Source organism: Podarcis melisellensis (genome assembly GCF_964234715.1).
Source record: "Podarcis melisellensis genome assembly, chromosome: 4".
NCBI lineage: Eukaryota > Metazoa > Chordata > Lepidosauria > Squamata > Lacertidae > Podarcis > Podarcis melisellensis.
In genome coordinates, this window is record NC_138531.1 from 55,486,894 (window position 1) to 55,508,439 (window position 21,546).

At 39.1% G+C, this 21,546-nt stretch overlaps 2 protein-coding genes across 8 annotated transcripts in view; one reads left to right on the forward strand and one right to left on the reverse strand.

Annotated features, from left to right (window-relative positions):
• The window catches only part of APP (amyloid beta precursor protein), a 145,782-nt gene extending 141,880 nt beyond the window's left edge, over positions 1-3,902 (forward strand). For all 4 annotated transcript variants that reach the window (XM_081908000.1, XM_081908002.1, XM_081907999.1 and 1 more), the window contains one exon: positions 2,628-3,902. In XM_081908000.1, the coding sequence (XP_081764126.1) occupies positions 2,628-2,729 (102 nt within the window). In that variant the 3' untranslated portion in view covers positions 2,730-3,902. The remainder of the gene's footprint in view (positions 1-2,627) is intronic.
• Positions 3,903-6,705: 2,803 nt separating this feature from the next.
• On the reverse strand, positions 6,706-21,481 carry GABPA (GA binding protein transcription factor subunit alpha). Of its 4 annotated transcripts, none has more exons than XM_081908011.1 (10): positions 21,324-21,481; positions 19,276-19,376; positions 17,755-17,899; positions 16,578-16,662; positions 15,466-15,711; positions 13,714-13,908; positions 13,030-13,086; positions 11,346-11,486; positions 10,494-10,686; positions 6,706-9,334 (listed from the first exon to the last, which is right to left on the reverse strand). In XM_081908011.1, exons 2-10 carry the CDS (start codon positions 19,350-19,352, stop codon positions 9,106-9,108), a joined length of 1,368 nt encoding a protein of 455 aa, XP_081764137.1. In that variant the 5' UTR covers positions 19,353-19,376; positions 21,324-21,481; the 3' UTR covers positions 6,706-9,105. The 4 variants fall into 4 exon arrangements, with proteins under 4 accessions (XP_081764137.1, XP_081764139.1, XP_081764138.1 ...); XM_081908013.1 differs by lacking the exon at positions 21,324-21,481 and adding an exon at positions 20,691-21,211; XM_081908012.1 differs by lacking the exon at positions 21,324-21,481 and adding an exon at positions 20,663-21,211.
• Positions 21,482-21,546: the final 65 nt, after the last annotated feature.

A 21,546-nucleotide genomic window follows, 5' to 3' on the forward strand; every position in this document is an offset into this window, starting at 1 on the left:
GGGTTGAAAGCAGAATGTGACCGATCCATACCAAGTCTGTAGAGTGTTATGGATTATTTCATTATGAACTGATAGGTAAGGCAGAACAAGAGCTGAAGATTGTCAATATAGATTTGTTCAAGCTGCTGCTGAGCACATTCTTATGTAGGGGATTTGAGCGTAGTGCTGGGAAGCCGTGACATTCTCTAAGGACACCCAAAACTTGATGGATTGGAATGGCTAATATAGCTAGGCTGAGCATTCCTCTGCTTCTTGAAAAAGCTATCAATGACAGGTTTTGGACCTTCTTTAAAATGTAAGAATTGTTCTCATTTTCCTAGTGTGGAAATGGGCAGGCGTCAGGGGACAGTGGGGACATGGAGCCTTTTGTCTTAGGTGGAATACAATTTCTGGTTGTGCCAGAAGTGGTTGAGTCATGCTGGCCACATGACCCGGAAAGCTGTCTGTGGACAAATGCCGGCTCCCTCAGCCTGAAGCGAAATGAGTGCCACAACCCCATAGTCACCTTTGACTGGACTTAACCATCCAGGGATCTTTTATTTAAAAATTTGAAAATAAAGCTGATAAAGGAATACGTAGAATACATAGGAGAAGAACAGATACCTGCTCTATTTCAGCAGTTAGTGAGAGTATCAGTTGTGCTAAGTATGCAGAAATTATTTTCCCAGAGCAGGATTTTTTTAATTATTTTTTTGAATTAATGAACATTTGAAGCAGCTGTGGGGAACCTTTAGCCCTCCATATGTTGCTGGACTCTCGTTCTTATCAGTCGGGAGCTGGCCAACTGCCAGGGATGATGGGAGTTGTTGTTCAGCAGCATCTGGAGGGCCAAAGGTTCCCCACACCTGATCTGAAGACTGCTGAGACAATAGAATTTCACATGATTGCAATGTCATTTTTTGTGAGCAATAAAAATTAACCCCTGAGCAGTATATTTTCTGCAGTGCTTCACCATAACTGCTGCATTTTTTCTATGGACACCAAGAATGCCTATTCCAGTGGGAACGTATGCAAGTGACTATAGAAATTAGACTTTTCTTAAGTTAAATGTTAGGAATTAATTGATGGTGCCTTTGGGGCCATTTGCCGAATTTTATTATATATTGTTGTGATTTTGCTGTTTTATTACTTAATATGAATAAAGGTAAAGGGACCCCTGATCATTACGTTCAGTCGTGACCAACTCTGGGGTTGCGGCGCTCATCTCGCTTTATTGGCCGAGGGAGCCGGCATACAGCTTCCGGGTCTGGAGAACCAGAGCAGTGCACAGAAATGCCATTTACCTTCCCACTGGAGCGGTACCTATTTATCTACTTGCACTTCATGCTTTTGAACTGCTAGGTTGGCAGGAGCAGGGACCGAGCAACGGGAGCTCACCCTGTTGTGGGGATTCGAACCACCGACCTTCTGGTCGGCAAGTCCTAGGCTCTGTGGTTTAACCCACAGCGCCACCTGCATCCCACTTAATATGAATACCATCCTTTTAAAACAAGTTTAAGGAATTCAGTTCAAATAAACGAGACTCTTAATCTCAGGTTTGTGGGTTCAAATCCCACATTGGGCAAAAGATTCCTGCACTGCATGATGTTTGACTAGAAGACCCTTGTGGTCTCTTCCAACTCTACAACTCTGTGAACCAAAGTAACATAATTGATAAGGTACCTCAGTTCAGCTGTAACATGCAGTATATAAATCCTTTTATAAATAAAAAGATATGTTTATAACAGAGAGTTTGAACCCACTCTTCTCCTGCATCTGTGAACATGCAAGGGGACAGAAGCATCAAGCCTGTCAGCAGAATTCATACACTCTTGGTGTGCTTCACACACAAAGGACTCCTCAAAACTTAACCCAGGCATAGGCAACTCACCCTCCACATGTTTTTGAGACTACAATTCCCATCATCCCTGACCACTGGTCCTGTTAGCTAGGCATGATGGGAGTTGTAGTCCCAAAGCATCTGGAGGGCTGAGCTAGCCTATGCCTGATTTAACCTAAAGAAGAGCTCCTGCTGGATCATGGCAGAAGCCCATGAAGTCCAGTATCCTGTTCTCCCTCACATTTCCTTTTCACACTGGCACTGAGTGTGTAGCTCCCAAGGGTATCATCAGAATACACATCAGCACTGGTGTCTATTGCTAATCTGTGAGATTCTGTGACTGGGGACTGTAGTATGTACAGTCAGTGTACACACCTACTGCCTCTCCCCACCACACACACACACACACACACCTAGAGTCTTTCAACATGACTTGTGAAAGAGGTTGCTCCTGCAAACTGTCAGGACACTGATCCTCAGCAGAGACCCTGCTCTGCTGGCTTCGAAATGTAGGAAGATTTTTGATACTGAGTCAGACAATTGGTTCATCTCTTTTCTATGATAACAGGCAGGGTTTCAGGCAGTGTTCTTTCCCAGCCCTACCTAGAGATGCTGGGGATTGAACCCAGGACGTTCTGCTTGCAAAGCAGATGCTTTACCACTGAGCTACAGCCACGGAGCTTCAAAGAGTTGGCCAGGGGGTGGGGTGGGGGGGACAACCCTATTTCTTCCATTTACACTGTCAACGTGAGAGTTGTGTGCTGCCCGTGTGGGACCGTGACTCTGGTCTTCCTTCTACTTGCCTTAGGTGGACGCCGCAGTGACACCAGAGGAACGCCACCTGTCCAAGATGCAACAAAATGGCTACGAGAATCCAACCTACAAGTTCTTTGAACAGATGCAGAACTAGAACACCACAGCAGCCTCATGAGTTGGACAGCAAAATGATTGCTTCACTGCCCATTGGTGTTCAGTTAGAGAATAATGTGGAAACAAGCAAGAACGAACAAACACTTTGTTTTATTATTTACTCATTATCGCCTTTTGACAGCTGTGCTGTAACACAAGTAGATGCCTGAACTTGAATTATAAAATCAGTAATGTATTCTCTCTCTTTACATTTCAGTCTTTACACTACATTATTAATGAATGTTTTTTGTGTACTGTAAAGTTTAGCTGTACTTAACTAGTGCATGAATAGCTTCTTTCCCGATTATTTATCATATAGCTCCTTTAGCCAGTTGTATATTATTCTTGTGATTTGTGAAGGGGGAAAATTAAGTCCTAATTGAAATATGCTTTAAGAATCGATGGGGGATGCTTTCTGTGTATGTGGGGTTGAGCCGCTTCTCTTCGCTGAGTTTTCCTTTTTCTGATCACTATGCATTTTAAGGTCAAGATGAATTTTTCTTCTTTCTTTTTTTAGAAAAGTATTCCAGATGAGTTGAAATTATTTTCCTCTGCAGTTGCATTTTATTGTACAGATTGTTGCTTCTGCTGTATTAGTGATGTAGAAATCATGGGAATACACGTTTGTTTCTTTGTGCCTGTTTTATGTGCACACCTTAGGCATTAAGGGGATGAACTTTCCTTTCCCATGTATCTTTTCATATTTTAAAAAAATAAAAGGAATCCTTGTTAATTGTGAGCACTTTTATAGGGGGGCGGGGGGAAGTGCCTGCTGGTTGAAAAATTAACAGGGATCCTACAAGCGTTTCTGCAGGATGATTGTACAGAATCATTGCTTATGAATTGATAGCTTTCTACACTGTGTTACATAAATAAATTACAAATAAAACCAATGGGCAAGAGTTTTATTTGAATGAAAAACTAAGTATTTTGGGGATGACTTTAACAGTGGCCATCAAATGTTCAAACGTAGGGGGTTGGGTGGTGGTTGGTTTTTGTTCTTTTTCTTCCTTTCCAAGTAGACCTGATTCATAGATTTCCCATTTTGAATATAGTGGAACAAAACAGCGGTGGGTGAGAGGGCTGTTTGCTTGGGCATGCCTTCCCTCTAAAATGTCTTTTTTTTCAGTTTGTATAATAGTGTTTTAATGTAAATAAATACATTCCTGGAGGAGCTCCATTGTAGTGGTGTGAGTCTGTAGCAGTTACCTTGAATTTTCTGCTTGATGGTTTGTATGGGTTGTACATTCATTACAGAATTCAGTACTCAGGCTTCTCCAACAAGCGTAGAAAGGAGGAAACTGTTCTCTGAATGGCACTCTTCTGCTAGAACTTGTGCAGCGCTATTGGTTTCCTATTGAAATTGGAAATGCAATGGCTTGTCCTACTGCTCACTGTCAGGTCGTTACCAGAATCTCAAACGCTGGTTGCTTTTTAGTACAAGGAACACTTGAGGAAAGAACAGGTTGGCTCATCAAATGGCAGGTCAGCGTGCACCCCAGTCAACGTTTTAACAAGGTAGGAACAATTCTGATGGGGCTACCTTCTATAAAATGCCCTCCCTCTTCAACCTTATACAGTTCCAACCCTGTTTCTATGACAGTGATGACATCCAAACTGACCTAGGAAAGATCCAGCAGCACAGACGTTGAGCTTAAAGTGGTGAGTTGCCATTTCAGAGTGTCATGTTATTTCATTTTCTATGACAAAATATGCAATCTGGTATAGAACTTGGCCTTCTGAAATTCTGTTTTCATTTGTTTAAACTTCCTAAGGGTGAAGGGGGATGAAAAGGCCTTGCAAGTGATTTCTGAATCTAAGCAACCCAAATGGCTTTAGGTATGACTTTCAACAAGGTCCTTGGCAGCCTGCTTCCCCATAACCAGACCACAGTATAGAGGAAGTTTTTAATGTTTGATGCCTTACTGTGTTTTAATTTGTTGGAAGCCACCCAGAGTGGCTGGGGCAATACTGTGAGATGAGTGGGATATAAATTTGTTGTTGTTGTTAATATTATTATTATTAATAATAATAATAATACAGTTCATTAGATGGGACCCTTGATCCACTTAAGTGTTCAGGGCACTTTGTCTCTCAGTCAGCCCGGTTTTTCAGCAGGCATATTGTGGCTACTATATATGGTAATTTTTATTTCAGCAAATCAAACCAAAAATTTAGTAAGTGCTTTTAGACATATGCATACAACCTATAAGGGGCATGGTGTTTGTTCAATGATGCTACCTTGTGAATCTGAACACTACAACTATAGTGTCCAAGTGGTATCTTTGGCATTAGCGGTGGCAAGAAAACACCCACATTTGGGTAATGGATTTTTTTTAAATGTCCTTTTATAAATTACTTAGTATTTTGGTAAGGAGGACCACAAACAGTAACTCCCTAGAAGACCTAAGTGACCAGGCTGGCATGTAAGGGATTAGGCAGTACTTGAGGAATCCCAGACACAAGTTGTTAAGCTCACCAAAAGGACTTTGGCAAGTGCTCCAGAAAGGTACCTTCACTGTCAAGTAGCTCTGCAATTAAAGAAATGTTGGACAATTTAGAAGCCAACCAATCATTAATGCCCTGTCTTAAGGCACCAGTAGCGCAGACATACATTGCAGATACAGGGTTTGCTGGATATATAAACTCATACTGGAGCACCTGGGAAGAGACCTGGTCTGGGAAGAAGCTTGCCTGGTGAACAGTCTTTGAAATCACACACACACACACACACACACACACACACACACACACACCGCCGGTCATGTTGATACCTCTTCTGTGCATTTTGATAGGCAGAATGGCATAAGATAAAACTTGATCACATGTTGAGCTGGAAGCAGAAAGGACTATGTGGGGATTAACCTTTCATCCCTTGTCAGCACATCAGATCTAAATACAGATTTCATTGGGGGAGGGGGGCCAAATTCTGGATTTCTGAAGGATTTTTATTTGAAATCCACTTGTCTTTCACTCAAGGACAAAGCAGAAATGAATGCAACTTGCCAGTTTTCATCTTCAGGTTTCTGGGGTGTGCCTCTGAACTACAACTCAACCAGTTACTAATGGACTGCATCCTTTGGCTGTTGCCGAGGCAGCTGCCTGGTTTCATCGAGGCCGAAAGGAAGGCACAAGATGTTTAACAAAAATAGCTCAAATCTACAAGCTGCTTTGCAGAGCTGCCCCCACAGCCTATTATTTTATCCTGCTGCTTTTAAATACAACTCCTGTGAGTTTGGGATGCTGTAGGACTGAAAAAGTACCACTGATACATGCAGTGAAATAATCCAGCAAGAATAGAGGTTATTCTGCTGTTTTACAGGTACGCTTCCAGAATAGCCAAGATGGGCTCTGCTGGGGTTCAGAGCAACAGCAGAAGCAGATTAGAGCATTTGTGACAATATATAAGACTGAAAAATAATGATGCTAACTCGGATAGTAAAAAGGTGGAGAAATCCAACTTAAGATATATTCGTTGTATACACAAACTGAAGCACTGTTGTCTTAGGAACTTTACCGATTTCCTTAGTGCCATTATTTTGCAAGAATTACCCATTACTATTATTGCAAACACTGAAATTATGCTGAAGTTACACCGGGTGATATCCAGTGGCAGTTCATACAATTTCAACCTGCACAATGGATTTTTTCTTCCTCCCTGTAGCCGTTTGTGTGACCCCAAAATCGGCTTCTTAGGTCTGGGGGAATTCCCAGAGCAAATTTTGGGGCTTTATGGAAGTCTACTCAGATGAAGAAAGGAAAGCACCATTGTACAACTTGACATTTGTTTCGCAATCAAGCAAAATGTCTACCAATGAATTTAAGAGATGAACAAACTGCAGAAATGCTGGAGTAATGATATTTTTTATCATTTGCATTCTCTCTTCCTTTTCTACTACATGTCACATCTACTAAATTTACTAAGAAAACACTGCAAAAAGTTATATACACTTTGTGAATGTACAGAAGACAAAACATTTTGTTGTGTAAAATTTTATTTTCTTACTTTACTATATTGACAATTTTATGCACAAATATTTTAGAGTAAAAATAGAAAATAATTGTTTTATGTAAAATTCAACACAAAAGAAATACATAATTAGCAGAATATGTGTCCTTAAAGAGTAAAAATGTATGCAAAAACCCCTCCATTTTACAAAAAATTGGGAATATACCTTCTATATTTTTCTTCTGACAGCCACACAATGCTATTTGACATACAATAATCCATACCTTACTGAAGACCTCGATTAGTCACAGATTGTCCCCACAATAAATCTGACACGTATGTACTGTTTTTAAAACACACCAGTACTCTATACATGGGGGAAATATTACAAGAAGTGCAGCAAACTTACAAAGGAAGTATAATGAAATTTTAAAATTCAGAAAACAAATCCAATGTATATATAATAAAAGGCCATGTGCCATGTTTACTAATATGGCTTATTCTGTTATGTGCAATTATGTGCATAGCTGAGAGTATATTTATGACAGCATTAATATATGTAATTTGTGGTCACCCTTGTCTATCCCAAGGTTTACCGGCGGCCTTCTTTTACAGGGAAAAATTAGATGCCTGTACACTTCAAACACATCTTAAAGAGATGCATGTGAACTAGTAATGTAAGTTATGTTGCTTGTCTTCCTTAGCACTACATAAAATGTCCAAACTCTTATTTTTAGGAATGCAGCTTCTCTCCCCTCCCCTTCCCACCCCAGCTATGGACTAATGGCTCCAGTGATGCATAGGAGAGTTCAAAGTCTTGATATATGATTAAAGTGGGTTTTTTGAGAGAAAACATATTCTTAACCAGCTTGACTAACAGCATAAAATATTAGTGTAACTTAAACTGCAATCCTGTAATGTTAAATACAAGTCCCACTGGAATCAATGGACTTAACCGGCCATCAGAAACCTTAAATGTCACCCAAAGGTTTAAACACTTTCTTTGCCTAATGATGTTTAAATACCAGAATATCTTCTACGTTTCTAAGCAGTTTGAAAATAAGCAAATGAGTCGAGCTGTAACTACAGCTACAATCTTACATTCCCAAGACTAAGCTACATTTTATGTTCAGTGCTTTTTACTGTAAGCCTGTTTTTCAGCTCGTGAGTGATTTGCTCTTACAGATGAAGGCCCTGTTTAACATCTGCACTTTCACTGATTGTTAAGTGAAACCACAACTTCAAACAAGTTTGTTCTTCTAATTGAAATGATTCAACAAAAAGCCTACATTCAGAACAAAGGGATATTTATACCAAACAAAGGGAAGACGAAGAAAAATAGCATAAGCTCATCTAGAATTAATTTGGTTATCTTTTAAAAAATGTTATCAAATTAATTAACTATGAGTGATACACACCCTTTTCTTTCCAAAGCATCATAACAACAGCTTGGAAATTTAAGTAATTTAAAGAAAACTGCATTTTTCTGTATCTTAATACAGAGGTCTATATAACATTGAGAAGTCAAACTTCTTTTCTTATCAATTTACCTGCAGATTACATTTTATTTCTCAACAGGTAGGGGCTTCTCTCTGTGATTAACTTAAGTCTTCAGATCAAAGTCAGCTACACTGCATGTATAAGCAGAATCAGCTGATATACTCTGCAGTGTAGATTAAAACAAAGCAAAACCTATTCTTTGGATGAGAGACAGCATTTCAAGTTTTTAATCTCGTAATAGGAAAAATGTGGAAAACTTTTTTGTGCCAGACATTAAGCTTAGCAATGTCTCTCAAGATAGTTAAGCACTTTCCCTCAAATACACGTTATCTACATATTTTATCAAAATACTCATAATTGGTTTTTGACCTTGCTGGACTTAAATTTGGATTTCTCTTCAGCAGTGATCTCCCAATTCTGCCTATAGTACACTTCTTTTGCGATGAGAAATCATCTTAGGAGCATGGTACTTTTACAGCCTGACATGCTTAGATAATGAGCATGGTTAAGAGTAGCTGCCTTACCTCTGGAAATACATTACTTTTAATTTGGTAGCTTAGAAATGGAAGTGCAGAGAACTAAATTCAAAATATTGACAGGTTTACATCGTGTAAATATGCTTCAATTTCTCGAAACGCTGGACAAATAGTATGGCATAACATGGCACCAACCAATTTTGAGCTCTCTTACCGATCCAGCAACTTGTCACATCATGTCTGTCTTCATGCTGAAGAATCTGGAGTGCCTTTAACATGAAATATATACCTTTACGTGAAAAAGATCCAAATTTATGGGAGTCTCAGTTCTCCGTAGAAAAACCATGCATCATATTGAACTGCCAAGGAATGAAGTAGCTCCCATTTTAGGACCAGAAACTGCTCACTATACAAGAAAGGCCTCATGCTCCCAAGCTTTTAGGTCCTGGTACTCAGTTATCTTTTTCTGTTTGCAGAGATGCCGTAGCCAGTGCAACTGCTGTGACGGGTTGTGCAATACCATGGAGTTGCATCTTTGCCAGTTTCTTTTGTTCACACTCTGTGACCAACCGGTTCAACTCTGCTGCACTGTACCCAATGAGAGTCTTCAAGTCACAGACAAATTTGTATACAAACCTCTTGCCTTGCACTTTGCAGATCATGTCTCCATCGTAGTAATACCTTCATTTAGAAAAAAGGGAACAAAAATTCCTTGAAAAAGTAACTAATGATAACTAACATGGATGATAACTATAAAATTTGATAAAGAGAAAAATAAGCTGCTTTTCTAACTTAAAGCATACCTTGCCTCACATCTAACAAGATCTAGAAGGTGGCAAAATGTAAGGATGACTTTGCAGACCATCACAAACTTATTTTCCTTTTGTAGGCCCTGAATTACAATGCAGCCTCAACTGTTTGAGAATGTCTATCTGAATGGAGGCTTCAGAGGGACACTTGAGCCTACTTTCTTATCACCTAGAGAAACCAACAGTCAGTGCAAATGAGTATTCTGATATATGCAGCCTTGCATACTTGTATGCTCAATTTAACCAATGCAGCAGAAAGAATCTACTTTGCCATTGCTTTATGCATGAAACTGGGTCTTGTGGAGTTTAACACCACTGAATGCACAAAAGAATCACCATGCTTGTGATGGGACAACATGGATACACATTCAGGAGATGGGCTGCATGTACACTGTCATTATAGTTTTGTGGAAAATAATAATGTGTATTCACCATTGGAAGCTGAGGGATTATGGGTTTTAGTTAAACTTTCAACATCTAGACATATAGCCTTATTACACTGAATAGCTGCCAATAGTTAAATTTTGCCTTCAGCTGACTTTCCTAGAGTATTTAGCTGGATATAAAGCAGAGTTAATATATGTGACAGCATGCAGTTAATTAAAGTTAATAGTTCACTGAAGTCCACACATTCAGAAGGGGAAGCCACTTTAAAGTATTGTCTAAATCAATATGATGAGCAGTATTCAATTTAATTAATTTACTATTCTTCATAAATTGACACTGGATTTATGACAGACCAAAGGAAGTACTTCTTCACATAATGCATAGTTAACATAAAGAATTCGCTACCACAGGATGTTGATATGGCCATTAAAAGTTTAAAAGGGAATTAAAAAATTCATGGAATGTAAATGGAACCAGAATATTCAAAAGCAGTGTACCTTAGAATACCACATGCCAGGGACAAACAACAGGAAAGCCATCACCTTCATGCTCTGTCTGTGAAGTTCCATGGGCAACTGGGGGTTACTGTTAGAATCAGACTCTGATCTGATCCAGTATAAGCAGTTCTTATGTTCTTAACTTACCGTAAAGCACGGCTGAGTTTCTCATAGTTCATAGTAGGCTTATTTTTACGTTGTCCCCATTTCTGTGCAACAAGCTCTGGTTGATTTAGTTTGAACTCTCCTTCATCGCCAACCCATGAAATGCAGTCTCGGGCATCTTTGTCAGTCAGAAGTTCAAGCAAAAATTGCCAGAGTTGGATCTGGCCATTGTTTCCTATTGAAAATGAAATGATTAAAATGCAAATGTAAAACCATGTTTTTCATCTCATTATGAGCCTCACTTGTGAAATAGACTAAAATGTTTTAAGTGAATAAGCTTTCCAGTAAGCTGAACTCCTTGGGGTAAGAAATTAAACATAAAATATATTCAAGATAAAGTAAATATCCTGACTGATTAAAAAAAAGTTTAATTTGAAAGCTTGCTCACATTATGTTCCATTTTAATGGGTCCTATTACCCTACTATTGTAGAAAAATTACCCTAAACCTGAAGCAAATCTGCAATCAATACATGTGTATTAAAAACCTCATATCCCAACCTTATTTAAAAAATAGCTTTATGGAGTTTGTATCTTTCATTAATGTAAATTTTAAAATCTATTTTTGTTGTGTCTATTCTCTCTGTTGCGCAAGATGGGCATTATTTTATCTACCAGCTATGAAAAGGGGTTATTTTTTTCTGTCTTGATGGTTCTCCCTCCAAGAGTCTTCAGGTTGAGATAAATTATTTTAAGAAACAGGAACTTTGCTCATTCAAATAAAACTGACCTTTGTTCTTCTAAGATACTAACAAATTCTACAGTCTCTCTATGGACTGGAATATTCATACTATATGGATACTCAAAATCTTTTGGTTTTAGTTAAAAGAAAATACCTGTTCTGTTCCCAGGTGAACTTCTATCTTCTCCAGAAATCCTTGGTGCTCTCTGCACTTTTGCTGTCTTTGCACTGCTGTTGATGACTTTAATAGTGGTTGGAGTAGCAGGCTGTACAGATGCTGGAATAATCTGCACAGCTACAAAGAAAACATATGATTATATACCCATAAGATTAAAAATGGGTATTAGATGCATAAGCAGAAATTCCCATGTCAGACACCAAGACACAGGAACAGCCTAAGATATTACAGACATTTGACATGGAATATAATCATATGAGCTAGTTAAAGAACAGAGGAACATGTAATAAAATATTACAAATGCTGGTGAATTACATTATGAGATCATTTTCTTAAACTTTAGCTCCAGTAATCTGCACTATACAGATGAAGAGATATTGAACTGGAGATAGAATAGTTTTAATATTTTCTCTGAAGAGTATACAAACAGCTTTATTCAGCCTTTCTATAACCAAAGACCAGATAACGTCCAACAGCATTATCAATAAGTCATCTGAAAAATGGTGTCATTACCTGGCACTTGGAAATAAACATTTGTGATAAGAGTTAGTTCCCTACAGAAATATGTCTGGAACACCAAAGTATTTTCATTTTTTATTATTATTAGTTACAATGCTGCATCAGAAACAGTGATTTTTGGCACAGCAAATCTTTCAGTTGGTCAGCATGACTAGGGAGACCAATCTCTGTGTAATTAAAGAGTTTGTATTACATACAAAATGAATTTCTGAGTTGTGAAGTAGTGACGGCTTGTCAACTAGTCTATAGAGGGGGAACCTTTGACTCATGGGCCAAATCAGGCCCACCTAGGTTTGTTATTAGGCCCATAAAGCTGGTATACCAAAGTAATGGCCACCTGCCTCATACAAAAGCTAAGTTTGCAGTTGGTGCCAAACGTTTGCAGTTGGTGAAAACGTTTGAAAACCAATGCATGACTTCCGATTGGCTGCAAAAGCCACATTGGACGTTTAGATTCCAAAGAACATTAGCAATCCGGAACACTCACTTCCGGGTCTGCAGCGTTCAGGAGCCAAAACGTTCAAGTCACAAGGCGTTTGACAACCAAGATACGACTGTATTCTGCTTCTACCAGCCAAGAGAAGCAAACAGGTGAGTTTGATACTGAAGCTTCTGTACCTTTTGTATTGCCACTTCAATAAAACGTTTGTTGCTCCTCTTTATTTGCTCCCAAACTAAGAAGAAAATAACAACTATCCAAAGTCTTTTCCAATAAAAGTAAAGAACTGTGGGTGAAAGCACCATAGAAATAATAACCTTACCAAACTCGCTCTGCCCAGGAGGACAGACCTTATTAGTTACTCTCTACTCCCAAATTGTTTGCACTCTCTTTTTAAAGTATCCCATGAGAAACGCCAGTAAGCTGCTGCTAGATAATCCAGGAATAATTTAATATTGAACTACTGCTCAATATTAAAGCCCCACAGCAATGGGAATACGCCTCGCAATAGACCTCCTGGTTCACTGGTCAGGTGCCAGTGCGAATGCACCATTAGAGACAAATGTTCTTAATTTCAATTTGATTCCATCTTTAAAAGGTTAAAGATCAGCTTCCAAGTTCAAGCATTTTTTATATAGACTATGATACGACTCTGTTGAAAATACTATTTCTTTAAAACAAAATCATAGAATGACAACTTACGTTGATCAATAGTAACTGTAGCTATTTCTCCAGAGTGTTCTTGGCTAGCCAGCACATCTGGATATACAAGAAAAATATTAAATACTAAACTTTTCACTTGAAAAAATGAGGAAAGAACAAAGGAAAGTGCTAATTTTATAAAGAATATAAGAATTAGGAACATGCTTGAAGTCTAAAGGCCATGCAGGGAAAGAAAAAAAGAAATACACATCTATAAAATTTATAATGTTATTAGATTTATAGGCAATTCTGTATTTCACTTTTTTTTCATATCTGATAATTTTAAGTAATTACCTTCTGTTGCCTCATATATATTTTTAACTAAAAGAGGGGTAGGAAGTATAGAAGCACTTAGATTCTAATAGAGATTGAAGAATGATTTAAATCTTACTTTAAATTATCAGTAACTCTTCTCCTGGTGCTAAGAATACTTGCATCTTGAGAAAACTAAACTGCTATAGTGTTTAAATTATCTGTGTCTAGAAGCTGATACATACAGAACCCTTACAATTTGAATTGTGCTATGTGTACAGAGCCCTAAAGTGTCAGTAGCATTTTAAGTCATAGTGACTGACTGAATGCATACATTACTTGGTAACTAGGACTGCTATGATGTAGACTTTTTATTTAAAAACTTTTATTTTAAAAAATCAAACAAGATACTCGTTGAGAAAACTCACATACATTTTCGAAGAAGTTCCAGGTGGCTCCAAAGGATTTCTCCCCGAGGGACCCTCTGGAAGAAGTCCTCTTGACTGAGGCTGCACAACTCTCTCCCAGGAATGCTAAGAGTATTGAGATCTATGTCTGTCATGCTGAACTCCTTCATCACCCATACTACCCAGTGCAGTACCTGGTCAGTTGACCACTGTACTGGATCTAGGAAAGAAGAGAAATATTCTACTTATTTTTCCCAATGTTGCAACAGACTATGTTAGACCATCATCAGCATACATTCAAACAAAGTATTCTTAAAATGAACATAAAAGCCCAACAGATGGCAGGTTCATGCAGCTGAAGCAATAATAAAGAAAAGGAATTCTGATATATCATCTATGAAAATCTTACTTTCCAACTACTTTCAGATCTAAACTAAGTATCAAGTTTTCAGAAAATAGCTTTATTATGACAACCATTTTCAGAGACATAGTGGTAACTCATGGACGTGTAGTCTTTTTTCAAAGATCCATGACTACATCATTATGTTGAACATATAAATTTATGGAGATGACTGATAGCTGCTAACTTCAGATGTCACAACAAAGCGCTTCTGACTGCTTCAGTCTCCCCTTTCCATGCGAAAGGAGGAAAATGTAAAGCTTCTTGGCATGGTTTTGAACAAATTGCCATTCCTCTTTATGTCCAAATATACGAAAATATATTTTATTCTATCCACAGTTGGTCAACACATCAGGATCTGAAGCCAGTGTGATCCTGGTATGTCTGAACTAGGTGTCACTGGAATAAACTACAATATCACATATTCAGAGGTAATGTTAAACTCTAATTAGTGACATTAAACCTTTAAACTTCCTCCCCTTCTATATACAGGAAGAAAGGAGAGTAAACAACCCCAAGGCTCACACTTGCTTATCCTTGTAATGGTAAACTAAGATTTAGTGTTACATCTGAACCAAACCGCCAAGTCAATCCAGCTCCATACTAGTGCTGTCTACTCTGAATGACATGAACTATCCAGTGCTTCAGTGATTGATTGATTGATTGATTGATTGACTGATTGATTACTAAATTTGTACACCACCATTCATCTGAAGATCACAGGGCAGTTCACAACATAAAAATGAGAACACAAAATACAAATCAACCAAATACAAACCAATAACCCTGCTCCCACAAACATTTAAAAGGCCATAGAATGTTAATCAGCTAAACATCTGGTCATAGAGAACTGTTTTTGCCTGGTGCCTAAAGATATGTAATGAAGGTGCCAGGCAAGCCTCCCTGGGGAGACCATTCCACAAACAAGGAGCCATGGCAGAAAAGGTCCACTCTTGTTTTCTGACTCTCCAGACCTCTCATGGAGGAGGCACACAAAGAAGGCCCTCAGATGATGATCATAAGGTCCAAACCAATCTCTCAAAGAAATGTTTAGCTACTACAGTTTGACAATTAGAAAATAATTATATTTTCACAGCTTATTCCCCTTCTCTGAACTACTGCATACATCAGAGAAAATGCAAACCTCAGCACAAGAGGTTATGAATTCCCCCTGCTCATATGGCATTCCCTTGGCAATGATGCTGAACTGACAACATGAAACGTTCACAGTAGAAACTGAATGTGCACTATATTTATTCAACACCACTTTGTCATTATTACAAATCAGACATCTAAGCAGAACTATCTGCAAATGGAGGGGGAGATCGAGAAAAGAACCACAAAAATATACATGTGCCATTGTATATAATTTATTACCATAGGGTATTCCTAGACGTTCCTGCTCTTTTCGGTAACCTTCCAATGCTGCAGCCCAACGAGTCACTTGTTCAGATGTTTCATCAGAGATGGTGGTAATATGTTTCGTTCCATCCAGTGTTATCACTTGAGCTTCTTCAACAAGGTGTGCCTCAGTTTCCGTATGGTGGGCATCTGGATCAATCACGACCTCAACAGTTTCTACTGGCTTTACAATTTCAAGGATGTTTAACTTTGGTTCTATTCCTGTACAGAGAAAGAGAATTGAGAAAACACCACACAAAATGCAATCTACACAAAGTGGAACAGAACAAATTAATTGTGTTCCAATTCCTTATATTGTATTGAATTGGAACACAATTAATTTGTTCTGTTCTGCTTCATACTGTTCTGATAAAAGGTTAACTATACAGTCCTGTTTTTATTATATTTTGCACATTGCCTTGGGGCATACGTAGAAGGCAATTAATAAACAACAGCAATCATACATTAACCAGTGAGCAAATAATTTTATTTCAGAGCCCTCTTAAAAATTAAATCTTTATAAATGGCATTTTAACTTCAATTTTAAAGGCTTCATTCCAATACTGTGTCATCACTTTAACATTTAAAATTCTAAGAAATGCTATTCATTAATATTTTGTGAAATACAAACTCTGAATTCCCAGCTCACCAACCTTTACTTTATCTCATTTTCTACCCACTAGCTCCCAATATCGACTTTGACCTTATAGTTTCATCATTTAAAAAATCATATGCAGGTTTAAGCTTCAACATCTATATAATCAATAAGCTGTGCAAAAGCATTTGCAAGTCTACAAAGTCCTTCAAATCACTAAAAGGAAACCAATTTTCCAGATTAATCATTCTTACCTGCTCACTGTCGTGCATTACTATGAAAGTTTACCCTGTGTAGTAAGTTCACAATAACTATGCTGTAATGTGTATATTTACATTCAACCATTGAAAAATAATATTTGAACAGAAAAAGCTATTACTGCAGGTCAATAACAAGGGCTGCATACCACCCCTGCCACTAAATAGTACTATTTTTAACATATAACTCCACCAGATGCAGGAAACATCATAAATCTACAGAATTAGTTTTTTACCTTGCCTTGATATTACTTGGACACTAAGCTGCACTGTTCCATCTGTCTTGACACCTTGATCAAAAAGACTACGATCTGGATCCAGCTTGATAAATAGAAATTCAAAGAAAGGTAGTCAACTTATTATTATGAGTTTGTTCACAACAATCAGGACAGGGCAGTTGATGGGAGAACACCCTTGGGGGGATTTTCCAGGTGGATAGGGCTCCATGGTTGTCTTCAGTGGCCTTCCTCTCTCTTGGAATCCTTCCCAACAACATCTGATAGGTCACCATAATGGTATGTAGATATATCACATGCCCTTATCATACAGCACTTTTGAAACCACAGTGTTGAACATGCATCAAAGATATGATTTCCAGACTGCAATAGCCTTTGTTTTGGGAGGCCTATTGAACACAATTGGAGGTATGCTCTGCAATATCTTCGATCATGCTTTGTTGTTCTAGACCACTCAGTTAATATTTCTGAGGATATGGCCTGTGTGCTTCCAGATAGCTGTTTCTTTCCTGCTCCTCAAACACACATATTATTTAACATTATATTTTTTTTTTGCAATTATCCATATAAAATTATAGGGGGGTGGGGGGAATTGCAAGGTTTTATTTTACAGGCAGGGGCTAGTTTTGTCTCCTGAGAGACTGTGTGTTTTCAACAGCAAAGACAGGACTCGCCTTTCAAAACAGTTATTTAGGATAAACCAGTCTCTTTGCAGCTCTACCCTGCCCTCTAGCATGTATCACCTAAAAGGCAGGCCAGCTTACTTGTTATAATTGAGCATTCCCATATTTGCTTATAAACCTGAATCTATTTTGTTTTCCTGAGCGAATTGTAGCTGGAATATGTTTATCTGGTTAGAACTTACTTACTCAAAAACTCTGATCTAAACAAAAGTCTCAGTTGTTGAAAAATATGCTAGATATGATACAGAGGTAAAGTTTTGTTGAGTTAAATGAAAAGGTGACCACGTATCTATGTCCGTTTTACTCTTGACTGATGTGCATCCCCTGGTAGAGATAATTATATTCTATGCAATGTGTTCCAATCAATTAATATTGATAAATATATACAAGAATAAAACCGCCAATAGAAAATGTAGGCAGAAGATCAAAGGAGTCCTACTCAGTATAGGCCATCCTTTATATTAAAACTTTTAACTGCAATGCTTTTGCTATACCTGTATATCCTGTAGGCAGATTTCATGTGCTTCCAAAGAACATTGAAGTCTTGGTTCCAGTAGTTTCTTAAGATTTCCAACCGGTTCATTGATATCAATAGCCTGACTCACAAATTCTGCAGTGGTGTAAGTTTGCTCAACAATGCTGAAACAAAAGAGTTTAAAAGGGGTCTTGTATTTGAACAAAAACTACTGTTAGAATGTGCTAGTGCTAAACATTCAAGTAAGAGACATGAACCTCATTTGGAAAGTTTTAAAATGGAACAACTTTTAAGTACATATCTGAAGCTGGATTTGAACTCCCTTAACTGCTCTGTGTGGTTTTTTTTTTTTTTTTGTAGTGATCTGAACTTGCACTGAACTGAAAATGCATTGGGACATAGAAACCATGACTATAGTGGGGAGTGGGAAGAATCTTACTGTTAATGCAAAGTTGCAATGACATCTAGGTCATTGTCATATCTGAATACTACCTGACTAATCATGCAATTAATGAAAAAATCCTAGGAATCTGCTAATATTATGCACAGTTATCTTGCAGTTTTTATAGAAACATGCATGCAGTAAATGTTTTCTTAATAAAAAAACCAGTTTGGTTTTTGCTATGAAAACATCTAATCACTATACAGCTGGAAAAAAGAAAGGAACAGAAAATGCTTTTAAAGTTGTGATTATTTATGCTCAGAGAGACTTCCAGGAGTTAGATTTTTTTGGCCCTTGGTCAAGTGGAGAAATTAGCTCAGTGGAGTAAGTGTTGAGACTTAATCTCATATGGAGGATGTTAAATGAGTAGGAGTTTTCAAATGGAAATTACTCCTTGTTTGGCTTCTTTTGGTGAAAGAAGAAAAAGTTTCTATCAGAAATAAAGGAAGTAAAAAACGGAGAAAAAGCAATCAGCAACTTGTTATCTGACATTCAACAAACTCGATTTTTTCCACTGTGGGTGAATTTTAACATATAGAACCCAACGTAAGAAAAAAACCTTTGGATTACTGAAATACAGCTAGACACTTTCCGTGGCCTCTATCCCAGGGGGGCTAATCTGATTCAGCCCATGGGCTGCATTCACCCTTTGCCCAACCTTCCATGGGCCACATGCCAGTGATGAAGGTGGCCACCCAACACTCACATGAACATGCACAACGCCCCACCCCCCGGAGATCAGCTCAAGATGGGTATTACTGCTCCTCCCTGTTAGTTAAATGAACAATCTGATCACTGGGGAGCAGGTGATTTGCATCAATATAAGGGTGCTGGGATTTAAATATTTGCCTTCCCAGAAATGTCTTTATTAACTTTTTGATACCAAATTCCGTGGAGCTTGGGCAGAAAAGTTTGCTTGGATGGATGCACCGGGCCCCCACAAACAGCAGATTAGCCACTGTTCTTCTACTGCAACACTCTAAACTGGATTTACAGTAAACACTCGGCTCTCTTTCCTGAATTTGAAATGCAGCTCCCAAAAAAAACAAACCCAAACAGCAATACATGCATGCACTCCTGTGGACTCAACCTATATACCTTTCTTCAGTGCACTCTTGTTTCTCTGTTCCATCAATTTCTATTTCTATCAGTTCTTCTGCTTCTCTTTTAGTCATGGCTGAAATGTTTCAAGAGGCAACCTGCAAAATAAAATGCATCTGTTTGTTTTTACACATTACATACAAATAGAAATAACAGGTTCAAAATAAGTACACTTTATTCATTCGTTTACTTTTCACTTGAAAATACGATCTATTGAGTCTAGTGGGGTTTCTGCACAGGTGGTTAAGGGCACAATCCAAAGCCATAAATAAGGAGCAAGATTTCAACTGGGTGCTGAGCTAATGATTAAGACCACTAATATATCAAAATAACATTGTCAATAAAATTATTCTGATGTTTGGTAGCTTGCGGATTCATATCCTTTTTTAAAAAAAATTGGCTTATACAGTATAAAACAGATGTCTCTTTTAAAATATTGCTTTTTCAACGCTGTAAATCTCAAATGCTGGCTAATCATTTGTTTCCTTTCATCTTTCCATTCCTCTGCTGAATTCAGAGGCAGGACATGCAACTTATGAATTATGAGTAATGTCTAGAAGTCAGCTTGAAGCAGTTTCTGTCTGAAACACTGAAGTGAAGCACTATTTATCATTCGACTTTATATTATTAACTTTGCCACAGCTGGATGTTTTCCAAAGAGAACTGGAAAATCTAACTTTCAAGAAGCTGAGGACTTTCAATATGTTATTTCATTTAATATAAGTTGCTGCCAGATTTGGGGAAATGATCACAGCATGATTTAAATATAGCTAAATATTGGGGCAAGAGCACAGATATTCTTAATAAAGTAAGCAATTTGTTTCTACTTATGCACACTGCTGTAATTTAATTGCCACTTGAAAACAAAAACAAAATGATTATTTGTTCCTGGTCCATCTCTTTCTGAAGTCACATAATCGTGGTTCCAAGGTAAACATAATGTCAAACTAAGGTATTGCTTAAAAAAAGAGTAAAAACATCCCAATGTTAAAACACACCTACAGGGAAGTACCGGTAAGTTCCTGTTTTATTGGTGGGAGTGTGTATACACTAATGCATACAGAACTGCACCGGGCCGGCAAGGGGGATGCTGTATACTTCATAGCAGTATACAAGCCACTGATCAAGATATTTTCATTCGTTCCAAAAATACAAATATTGCATCTCAGCTGGTGCCAGTACTGCCTGCTTCACTTAATGTAACAAAACATGAAGAGACCTAATCCTAGAAACGCAGAGTTGGAAGGGACTCTAAGGATCCTCTAGTCCATCCCCCTGCAATGCAGGAATATGTAGCCGTCCGTACATTATCATGCTCCAACTGAGCTACATGATCTCCTGATCTAATCTCTGGTACCTTTTATTTGCATATTAAGGCACGCACAGAATAACCCTCGCTGTCGCATGTACACACTTCAGATACACAGGGAGAGAGAGAGATGGGTGAAGTTGTTGTGATGTTCCTTCGCTTTGAAATAACCCCTCCGACGTTTGACAGGAGGCCGAACGGCCGAGATGACCCCGCCAGGTTACACGGAGTGAGGGAAGGGGGCGGCGGCTGAGCGAGGCGGCGGGAGGGGTCCCGAAATGTCCGCCGGCTCCTCCCGCCGTCGCCGCCGGGCCCGTCTCTTTCCCAAGGGAGGCGATGGCGGCCTTGGACTCCGGCGGCCTCTTCCATAGCGGATGAGGAGCAGGGCGAGCGGGGACGTCTCTCTTTCCCGCCCCGCCGTTTGAGAGGAGGCGAGGAAAGGGCGCCGCCGCGGTGGCGATGGCGGTGAGGAGGCCCATGAGGCGCGCAGGGCTCCATCCCGCCTCAGCCCAGGCCTTCCTCTCCCTTCCGCCCGCGGCGGCGCCTCCTTGTTGTTTGAACTCGGAACGGAAATGAGGCTCGCGCCGCGCGGGGCAGAAAACGGAAACAAAACACAAGAAGCGAGGAAGCCACGAGACCCCCCCTTCCCCCCCGGATACAGCGCGAGGCGCTTCCCTTTCTCCCCCGCCCTCCCTTTCCAGCCGCGCGCCCCGAAGTCTCGCGCCTCAGGACTTACCAGCCGCCGCCACCTCAGCCTCCGTCACAAAAAACAAAACAAAACGCAAAACCCCGCTAACCCGCCAAAGCAGGCGGAGCAGCGCCCGCCGCTTCCCCTCCCCGCGCCTTTTTTTTTAAAGAAAAAAAAACTTTCCAGCCGCGGCGGCTGGATCAGCCCCACCGGAGCCCCTCACGCCGCCCCTGCGGGAAGAAGGCCGCAGCGCGCTCACACTCGGGCAGAG